The following is a 12,152-nucleotide window of genomic DNA, read 5'->3' on the forward strand; positions in this document are numbered from 1 at the left end:
GTATCTGATACTCTTATCATGTCCGTGTTTCAGGGGAATGATGTGGGAACACAATACAGGTCTGGAATATACTATTACACCCCTGAGCAAGAGAAAGCTTCGCGGGAGTCGTTGGAACAGCAACAGAAGAAGTTGAACAGGAAGATTGTTACTGAGATTCTTCCTGCTAAAAAGTTCTACAGGGCAGAAGAGTATCATCAGCAGTATCTTGAGAAAGGTGGTAGACTTGGTTTCAAGCAATCTTCTTCTAAGGGATGTAATGACCCTATTCGATGCTATGGTTGAATTAATTATCATGAAGACTAGTTCAGATGTTGGAAAATAATGGTTTTGTTGATAAGTTTTTGTTAATATATCGATAAAACTATGTCAAACACTGCATACTCTATTTGATTTTTAAGTTAGAGATTATCAAAAATCAGTTGTATAATTGGTGTTTTTCTTTTTCATGTATAGTTTTGTTGATAAGTTTTTGTTAATATAGCAATAAAACTATGTCACACACTGCATACTTTATTTGATTTTTAAGTTAGAGATTATCAAAAATCAGTTGTATAATTGGTGTTTTTCTTTTTCATGTATAGTTTTGAAATGAAGTTTTTTTTAGAGTATCTTTAATTGCAATTTGAGTTACAGCATAATTTCTTAATTAATATATTAATATATTAATGTTGTTGACCATGAATTTGAGCAAATCGACAGGTATATATTCAATTAGTGGATACTATATTGATCCACGTATATTACTAAGTTGAATGTAAATCTTTTGTTGCGGTTGCACTGACAATATCATACTCTTCAACTCAAGAGAGAAAATAATCTTATATTCTCTCTCTTAATTTAATGATTAATTTAGTGGATCCATACAAGACTTTAGAGAGGAACATGAATATCCCTCTCTATTAGTATTAATATCTCTCTCTCATCTTAACCATATGTATTTTATTTCATATAGTTTTCACCAAAATCACATAAAATGTATTAAAAGCCTGATGTCTTTCTCTCCTTACAGTCATTCAAACCCCACCTATCCATAGACATCCTGATGAAGAAATTAAGCCTACGCTTGTCCAAACTATTAAAGAATTAGGCTAAAGAAATTAGGCCTATGCTTGTCCAAGCCATTTTGCACAATCAAATGCAAAAGAAATAGTAAGAATGTAATTTTAAAATGACAAAAACAAAATAGAAATCAGCAAAGTGAAAATGATTAGAATGGAACAAAGCAGACTAGAGGAGGTATGATGCTATTGGTTAATATTTTAAGACACAATTAAATTCACTACAAAAAAAAAAAAATTTCTCCTCCAAGAAACCGAGGCTATATGCAAAATAACCGTGGCGTAACGCTGAGGCCACAGTTTGGCCACGGAAATCCAACTGTGGAGTATGCGGCCGTGGCCTAAAATAAAGTCTACGGTTTTTTAGTATAGACCACGCCTTTTTGACAACCGTGTCTTTTTTAGGCCACGGTTTAGGTAGCTTGATTAAGGCCGCGGTTTGTATTTGCCATGAGTGCAAAACTGTAGCTATATGGTAAAGCCACGGTTTCAATTTAACGTTTACGATACAGTTTTGGTTCAAGATATAGCCACGGTTTGATTATGACACATATTTAAAACCGTTGTTATATGTTATGCTTTCTAAACCATTTATCTTGCCACGGTTTATTTCTATATCATTACATAAATATGTCATTTTATATATATAAATAATATATATATATATATATATATATATATATATATATATATATATATATATATATATATATATATATATAATATGCAGTGGCGGATCCAGAAAATTTCACTATTGGGAACAAAAAAAAAAATAAGTGTAATATTTTGATTTAGTCTGATATCAAAATTAATTTATTATTTAATACATTTTTAATTAAAAACGATAAACAAAAAATACATTTTTTATAAACTTGTAATTGTTAAAGAGAAATATGAGACAAAGTTAAAATCAATTAAAGTAAAAAACACATATCCCTAGGTACTATTAGTTGCGATTTATTTTAAATATTTTTTAATGATATACATTAGTTGTGAGTGAATGTATTAATAGAAGAATATTAATCGTCAGTGAATAAAAAAACTAATTGATGTGAATCTGAAATAAAAATCAAGCTTTAAATATTGAAGAAAATTATGAAGGAATATATATAAATTAGAAAGAGATTCAGACGGTGAATAATTTGTGGTATGTAAATAAGTATGAGTTATTACATATAATTAATATTATGGGGGCTGACAAAAATATTTAATAATAGTATTAAACCAAAATTTAATTTTTGTGTGGGGGCTTGAGCCCCCAAATGTATCCGCCCCTGATAATATGTCATTTTACATAAATCATCAATTGTTTTTGATAAATCTAATCAAATAATTATAAATAAAATGCAGTGAGTTACTTCAAAATCTCCGGTAAAAATATCGTAGTATGGATTCTCAGGTATTATATTGTCGAAGTAGAGTAAGGGAGCTGATGACGCCAAGGCCCCGACGGCCACATGTGGATATTTTAGCCAAAACCATGCAGCAAGCACTGCATAATTAACAAATACATAGCATTAGCTAAGACAACACTATAAAGACTTTGTTAACATAGTTAGTCTAATTACAGAAGTAAGACATTCTAAGTTATTGGTTCATTTCCACTTAATGCATAATCCACATAATAAGCTGATTTGAAGTTTGTTAAATTAATATATTTTATTTTTTCCTATAAAAAGGCTCGTTACACGGAATGAAAGAATAACAAACCATCCTTAATAATACAACCTTTGAAATTTTAAATACTTCTAAACTACAAAAAGCATTCAAGATACACTATACCAATCCATCCTTGATAATACAACCTTCCAAAATTTAAATACTCCTAAACTACAAAAAGCATTGAAGCTCATTATATAGTAAAAAGAAAACCAAAGTTAAAGGTCATCTTTTCTTTTCACTTACTTCTAATTTTCCCTTTGAGCCTCCTATTGCCAACAAGAATGGATTGTCCCCTGCAAAAGAGAAAGAAAAGACAGGGCCCCTGAGTTTAACAAGCCTACATCCAAAATTGACAAAAGAATACAAACACTACAACATCCTTGCAAACCTCTAATCAAAATAGAGAGGAATACTACAGTAGACACAACCAGCAATGAATATTAAAAAAAATCAGCCATAACTTACATGATTCATACCATAGAAAACTTGGAAGAACTTGGTTGAAGCCTCCACTGCTGCAACATGAAAACATGAGCCAAAAAGCAATTTCAATTATGAATCCAAAAGAGATTAATTTAGAAAAATAGTGGACATATATAGTCAAACTTTGAAGTGTGCTCACTAATTACACAAAAGAAACTTCTTTGAATTATAGAATGAAGGAAGGTACCTGGTGGAGTAAGAGCAAGAAAAAGTTATTAAAATGACTATCACAATTTCACAGACACATTTTATCAAACGCGTGCAAGCCACATAAAACTTGAATTTCAAACTATATAGTTGAAAAAAGTAAAGCTCAACCACACATCATATTTTTATGATGATACTTATATCAAGTTCCAACTAAATCAACAAGTAAACAACAATAATAATTAGAATCAAATTCGTACTTATAGGAAACATAAAGCACATATGTTTCTTCTTGAACTCCATAGCGACTAATAGTGCCCCTGATTTTAACAAGCCTACATTCAAAATTGGATAGAGTTTTCATTTTCTAAAGAAACTATAAATAAACATCTATAAATAATAGTGATTTCAAAAAGTGATTCCAATATATTGAATGAAATGAGGCTATATGCAAAAAGTAAAGCTCAACCACAAAGCATATTTTTATGATGATACTTATATCAAGTTCCAACTAAATCAACAAGTAAACAACAATAATAATTAGAATCAAATTCGTACTTATAAGAAACATAAAACATATATGCTTCTTCTTGAACTCCATAGTGACTAACAGTGTCCCTGAGTTTAACAAGCCTACATCCAAAATTGAATAGAGTTTTCATTTTCTAAAGAAACTATAAATAAACATCTATAAATAATAGTGTAGCGGGGAAAATCTGACATCGAAGCCATGGGATTGACTCGAATCAATATTCCGTTTTGAAATCGCCACCGCGCTTTATTTTTTCGAAGGAAAAGGGAAAAGAACGTAAAACCCAAAGTTTTGTTTTTAAAACAAGAAAGAGATCTCAGGTACGGGTGTTGATTATATGAGGGGAAGGTTTAAAGCACCCCTCATATCCGTGGTACTCCACGGGAACCTTTTTGAAAATTTGTGTGTGTGTGTGCTAAAAAGGGTTTGTTTTATTTTTTAAAATAAGCTCGGCAAAGCGTTAAGCTTTGGGCCTACATACCTCCTCGGTGCAATGGAGAAGTCAGAGCTAATGTAGTTCCGCTTTTGGGAAAAACGTTTTTAAAACGAATAAACACTTTGTTGTCGTTAGAGAGAAATACTCAGCCATTGATCTTGAGCATGAGAACAAACAAGTTCTTTGCGTCGCAAATGAAAGAAGGGCGCCAACTCGGATAAAATCAACGAGTATGCCACTAGCTCTCTCACGCGGAAAAGATCTCGTTATTATCAATCAATTTCAAAATCGTGGGGTATAACCACTCGTTTCGACAATTAACGGTGTCTAAACTTTTGAAGAAAAGCCACTAAGGGCGAAAGATATTTTTTGAGAAAAGGTTTTGAAAAGGTTGCAAACATAAGAATATTTTGGAAAAAGGGAGAAGATTTTGAAAATTTAAGAAGTTGGAGGAGATGAAGAGGCTAACCTAGTGCATAAAATAAAAGCTAAGGAAAGAAACGGTCTAACCAAATAAGAAGCCAACACTTGACATTAAGAGCCAAGGTAGTTTTCCCATCCTTTGGATTTATCAATACCAACACATTAACACTTGGGGATCCACATGAACTTATTGTATTAGCACCACTTTGTATTAAGCACATTAAAGTTCTGACGAAAATTGGGCAGAGTAACGGCTGTTTTCGGGTAAAATCCTTATCTCAATGCCTTGGAATTAACCATCAAGGGCTTTCAAGGAAATACCTGCACACATAAACATACAACAGAACAATGCCAGCCAGACAGAACAATCGCAGGATAATAATAGAATGAGTCCAGAGGTACTAGGTCCATAAGTCCGAATCTCCAAATTGCTAGGGATAGTAACCGATAGTCCAAAGAGAACCTTATGTATTTTTTAGATTTTGGTTATTTATTAGTGCTTTAGCAAGAAAAGTAGATTATGGTCCAAGTGGACAAAGAAAAATGACGGAAGCATAAACATATGTCCAAGTGGACAAAGGGAAAATGACGGAAAGTAAATATGATGAAATGATAAAGTAAAACGATAAAGCGAGAAATATAAAGAGCGGTAATATAAAGAGCGGTAATATAAAGAGAGGTATAGTAAAGGTGCGGAAATTAAAGTTAGTTGTTAAATGTTAAAGATAACCATCTTGAAACTTGGCAAGTATGTTATCAAAGTTAGTAGGAGATCGATGGTGAGTGAATGATGTACTCGGATTTAAATTCAATGGGGTTTATCAGAAGCTTGATAAAATCATAGCGACTACACGATAAAAACCTCCACAAGTCTTAAATCAACCGCATACAATTCTCTTCCATATTTGATCTTTTTTATTCGGGACACGAAATATTGCGCTATGTTAAGCAGATCGCCAAGTGATTTATGTAGAAATCACCCTACAACGAGGCCGGTCAAAACTTTATGTGCTAATGCATGCGAGAAGAACGATATGTAGATCGTTTTCCGAAAGCAATACCGCACGAAAAGAAAAAATGGTGAGTGATCTAGTCTTCACCAAGAATCCATAAGAATTCTCAAGGCATTAAGACTTTCATCGACCAAAATAAAAAGAAGTAAAAGATGGAACCACATTAAAAGCTCCTTTCATCCATAATTTCAATCACTTAATATTGCGGATTTGGATTCTCATCCTATCAACGCCCTAAGTCCATTGAAATTAGAGAGAAATTAGGCCTCTAACTTGTGATTCAAAGAAAATATCAAAAGAATGGAGTAGAAGATGAGTTAGAACCAAAAACAAGTCAAAAAACCATAAAAATAAGCATTCTGCCCAGTGTAAATCGATTTGCACAGAGTGTAAATCAATTTGCATAACTCTGTTTTCAAAATCTGCACAGTTTTCAGTTATGTAAATCGATTTGCACAAGATGTAAATCGATTTGCACAACACAGTTTTCAAAAAAACAGCAAATCAAGAGAAGAAAACTTGTTTAAACATAAAACCAAACACCTTGTGATCTTGGATCAATTTGTGCATGAAAATGTATCAATTAAGCAAGCAAATCTCATCAATATAGCACCAAAGGTGCATCAAGCATAAACAACAAAGGATCACATCTTGGATCATGTAAAGGATCTAGAATTTTACCAAATCTTCACAAACTTTGAATCTTCTTCAAGAACACACAACCACAAGCCTTGATCTCTCACAATTAATGAAGAAACTAGTGTTTATGTTGAGGTTTAGCTCTAAATTAGTGAGGTTCAAGATGTGACTCACTAATTTGTGTGGAAGAAAAAGAGCTTTGAGTGAGGGGTTTGGAAGAGATGGGGAGAGAATTTGCAATAAGTTTCTTGGCTATCAAAGCTTTAGAAATGAAGAGGGGAGTGCCTCAATTTATAGCACTTAGGCTTGGGAAATTTTGTGGCTTGGAGTTAGGATTGGAAAATAGAATTAGGCTTGGAAAAGTGATTTGGAGCCAAAAATGAGATCCAATGGTCTTGATGCAATCACATGAGGGTTCATGATTAAATGATGTAGGAAATCAAATGTGAGAACTAAGTCATGCTTCCCATGCTTGCAAATGATGTCAACACTTCAAAAAAGCTGAAATTTGCCTTCATTTTTCCAAATTCGTGCTGGTGCAATCGATTTGCACATTATGCAAATCTATTTACATGGCTGAAAAAGGCAAAATCTGTGGCAAAAACAGTTATGCAAATCGATTGCTGTCTTATGCAAATCGATTTGCACTGATGGCAGAAGCAAATCTGGTGCAGAAACAGTTGTGTAAATCGATTTACACCTTATGCAAATCGATTTGCTCAGTGAAAATGTTGAAAATTGCTCCTTTGATGGGTATTTTGACTTGGTACGTACAAAACACAAACATACAAGAGCACAAGGCAATATTTTTGGTATTTTGGTTAGTAAAACAATATATACAAACTAAAACATGGGTGCTCGATGATTCCTTTGCAGATGAATTGAGCACAACATTGCAAGTAGAGATCTAGGTTAAAACTTCTTGATTGATGATTGGTATGCAAATGATGTGTGATCTTAGGGTCAAAAATTGGGGTATGACAGATGCCCCTATTTAAGTTTCTTCGATTTGGAGATACAATGATTGGAAATCTTCGTTTTGACAAAAATCGAAGAGACTTAAATATATAAAACACAATTTTTGAGCCTAAGATGTAATGCAATGTTAATGAATGCATGTGATGATAATAAAGCATGACAACACTGGGGAGTAACAAGTGATCCACTGGGGGAAACAAATGTCTTGCTATAACTCCGCTGGGGAAAAAAAAACTCCACTGGGGAAACAAACGTCTTAGAAACTCCACTGGGGAAGGCAAGACTTTGTTGGAGAGACGGAACTTTGGTGGGAAAAGAAACTTCTCTGGGGAAAACACTCCGCGTCAGAGAGGTTATAGCATCCTCTTTCACTGGGGATGAGAAAAAGGGGGTCATCCTCTTTCATTGGGGATGAGAAAGTATGCATCAGAATGCCAATCATCTGTTAACAGAAATCACACCATCGTACCACTGATAATATGAAGAGATGTACCGCCGTACCACTGATAACACATACCAACGTTCCACTGAAGGCATGAAGAGATATATACCACCGTACCACTGATGATATAGAAAGAGATGATTCATCGACGTACCATTGACAATGAAAGAGATGTACCGCCGTACCACTGACGATAACACACACCAACGTTCGACTGAAGGTATTAAGAGATATACCACCGTACCACTGATGATATAAAAAGAGATAAATCATCGACGTACCACTGACGATGAAAGAGATGTACCGCCGTACCATTGACGATAACACACACCAACGTTCCACTGAAGGTATTTAAGAAATATATACCACCGTACCACTGATGATATAAAAAGAGATAGATCATCGACGTACCACTGACGATGAAAGAGATGTACCGCCGTACCACTGACGATAACACATACCAACGTTCCACTGAAAGTATTAAGAAATATATACCACCGTACCACTGATGATATAAAAAGAGATAGATCATCGACGTACCACTGACGATGAAAGAGATGTACCGCCGTACCACTGACGATAACACATACCAACGTTCCACTGAAGGTATTAAGAAATATATACCACCGTACCACTGATGATATAAAAAGAGATAAATCATCGACGTACCACTGACGATGAAAGAGATGTACCGCCGTACCACTGACGATAACAACATACCAACGTTCCACTGAAGGCATGAAAGAGATATACCACCGTACCACTGATGATATAAAAGGGATAAATCATCGACGTACCACTGACGATGAAAGAGATGTACCGCCGTACCACTGACGATAGCACATACCAACGTTCCAGTGAAGGCATGAAAGAGATATACCACCGTACCACTGATGATATAAAAGGGATAAATCATCGACGCACCAATGACGATGAAAGAGATGTACCGCCGTACCACTGACGATAACAGAGATGTACCGCCGTACCACTGACGATAACACATACCAACGTTCCACTGAAGGCATGAAGAGAGATATACCACCGTACCACTGATGATATAGAAAGAGATAAATCATCGACGTACCACTGACGATGAAAGAGATGTACCGCCGTACCACTGACGATAACACATACCAGCGTTCCACTGAAGGTATTAAGAAATATATACCACCGTACCACTGATGATATAAAAAGAGATAAATCATCGACGTACCACTGACGATGAAAGAGATGTACCGCCGTACCACTGACGATAACACATACCAACGTTCCACTGAAGGTATTAAGAAATATATACCACCGTACCACTGATGATATAAAAAGAGATAAATCATCGACGTACCACTGACGATGAAAGAGATGTACCGCCGTACCACTGACGATAACAACATACCAACGTTCCACTGAAGGTATTAAGAGATATACCACCGTACCACTGATGATAACACATACCAACGTTCCACTGAAGGTATTAAGAGATATATACCACCGTACCACTGATGATAACACATACCAACGTTCCACTGAAGGTATTAAGAGATATACCACCGTACCACTGATGATATAAAAAGAGATAAATCATCGACGTACCACTGACGATGAAAGAGATGTACGAAGATGACATAATCAAGCATGTCCCAAACTGAACACCATAGCAGAGACTGCTATCAATCTTTTGATGGCTTCAGAATATTGAAGTTGATAGAACACAGTAATTGAGTTCTAAACCATATTCGAACCAGGCCAAGGGTGCATTGAGTGGAATACATTCTTCTGCATATGAATACATCAACATATTTATTCCTTATAATGCACTCATGAATCAAAGTAAAACTTCTTTTATAATTTTCAAAAGGATTTTGTTGAAATCAATTTTCTCTTTGTTTCAAAAATTACTTATCAACAATAAATGACATTCTGGGAGATATGAAAGAAATAAGATTGCCAAATAAAAGGTAAAGGCTCAAACTTTTTTAATAGAATGGTAGCCTGCAAAAGGCAAAACCCCATGGATTATTACAAAGTTTGGAAAGTGGTAATTTTGTGGAAAAGGTACATTGAAATGTAATGACCCCATCCTCTCTCTCAACTGGGAATTCCTGAGCAAAGGCTTCCGTTGAAAAGTGTTGAACTTCTTCATGATAAACAGATGGCTACTGATGATCAAGTCTTGTCTGATGTAGTTACTTGCCATAAATCCCTAACTTTTTCCTGGACCGTCCTTTCGGGTTTTCAGTCCACCGGGTATTTTATTCTGTTTATGTCTCTAATTTTTGCCTGGACCGCCCTTTCGGGTTTTCAATCAACCGAGACGCTCTTTTTTGCCTAAGCCGCCCTTTCAGGTTTTCGACTTAGCGAGCTGTTCTTTTATTATTTAGGCGATGTATTTCTTGACTACATCAGCATTCACGGGACGTGGGAGCTCTTCTCCATCCATAGTTGCAAGAATTAATGCACCGCTAGAGAAGGCTTTCTTAACAACATATGGTCCTTCAAAATTAGGAGTCCACTTGCCCCTTGAATCAGAGGTGAAAGACAAGATCCTTTTGAGCACGAGGTCGCCTTCTCTGAATACACGAGGTCGAACCTTCTTATCAAAAGCTTTCTTCATTATTTTCTGGTACAACTGACCATGGCATAAAGCCGTCATTCTCTTTTCTTCTATCAAATTTAACTGATCAAACCTGCTCTGACACCATTCAGCCTCAGATAACTTGGTTTCCATTAAAACTCTCAATGATGGAATCTCAACCTCGACGGGGAGCACTGCTTCCATGCCATAAACCAAAGAAAAGGGAGTTGCCCCTGTTGAAGTACGAACAGATGTACGGTACCCATGTAAAGCAAATGGGAGCATCTCATGCCAGTCCTTGTACGTAACAACCATCTTTTGCACAATTTTCTTAATATTCTTATTCGCTGCTTCAACAACTCCATTCATCTTTGGCCTATAAGGCGAAGAGTTGTGGTGCTCAATCTTGAAGCTTTCACACAGTTCTCTCATCATGCTATTGTTCAGATTCGAGCCATTATCAGTAATGATCTTGCTCGGTACACCATATCTGCAGATGATGTTATTCTTGATAAATCTGACCACAACTTGCTTTGTTATATTAGCATATGAAGCAGCTTCTACCCACTTGGTAAAGTAATCGATTGCTACCAGGATGAATCGATGTCCATTCGAAGCCTTGGGTTCAATCATGCCAATCATATCAATACCCCACATAGAGAAAGGCCATGGGGAAGAAATAACATTGAGAAGTGTCGGAGGCACATGAATCTTGTCAGCATACACTTGACATTTGTGACACTTCTTTACAAATTTGTAGCAATCAGATTCCATTGTCAACCAATAGTAACCTGCTCTAAGCATCTTTTTAGCCATCGAATGTCCATTGGCATGAGTACCAAAAGAACCTTCATGAATTTCATGCATCAACATGTCTGCTTCGTGTCTATCCACGCATCTGAGCAAAACCATGTCATAATTTCTTTTATACAAAACATCAGCATTGATGAAGAAACTGCCAGCCAATCTCCTCAAAGTTTTCTTATCTTTATTTGATGCCCCAAGTGGGTACTCTTGAGTCTGAAGGAAGTGCTTAATATCGAAATACCAAGGCTTTTCATCTGTTGCTTCCTCAACTGTAAATACATGAGCAGGTCTATCAAGACGCCTGATTGTTATCTGAGGTTCCTCATTATGGAAATTCACTTTGTACATGGAAGACAATGTGGCTAATGCATCAGCCATCTGATTCTCATCTCGAGGGATGTGGTGGAATTCAACTTTGTTGAAGAATGTCAATAGCCTTCTGGCGTAATCTTTATAAGGGATCAAACCAGGATGACGAGTTTCCCATTCCCCTTTAATCTGATTAATCACAAGTGCAGAATCTCCATAAACATCAAGAATCTTAATTCTCAGATTAATGGCCTCTTCAAGTCCCATGATGCAAGCTTCATACTCAGCAATATTGTTTGTACAGTCAAAACATATCCTTGCAGTGAAAGGAACATGTGATCCATGTGGAGTGATGATAATGGCGCCAATTCCATGGCCATGAACATTAGAAGCTCCATCAAAAATTAAACCCCACTTGGATTCAGGATCTGGCCCTTCTTCTGGCAACGGTTCATCCCAATCTTGAGATCTCAAATACATTATATCTTCATCTGGGATGTCTATTCTGATAGATTGATGATCATCAATTGGTTGGTGAGCGAGGTACTCAACCAACGCACTTCCTTTTACAGCTTTCTGAGCTTGATATTCAATATCATATTCTGATAACAACATTTGCCAGCGAGCGATCCTTCCAGTTAATGCAGG

General features: G+C 35.8%; 1 protein-coding gene across 1 annotated transcript in view; it reads left to right on the forward strand.

Annotated features, from left to right (window-relative positions):
• LOC131656631 (peptide methionine sulfoxide reductase-like) overlaps positions 1–611 on the forward strand; it is a 1,491-nt gene extending 880 nt beyond the window's left edge. Inside the window, exon 3 of the mRNA XM_058926297.1 lies at positions 34–611. Coding sequence (XP_058782280.1) covers positions 34–285 — 252 coding nt within the window. The 3' untranslated portion in view covers positions 286–611. The remainder of the gene's footprint in view (positions 1–33) is intronic.
• Positions 612–12,152: the final 11,541 nt, after the last annotated feature.

This window comes from Vicia villosa, linkage group LG3 (assembly GCF_029867415.1).
Source record: "Vicia villosa cultivar HV-30 ecotype Madison, WI linkage group LG3, Vvil1.0, whole genome shotgun sequence".
Lineage (NCBI taxonomy): Eukaryota > Viridiplantae > Streptophyta > Magnoliopsida > Fabales > Fabaceae > Vicia > Vicia villosa.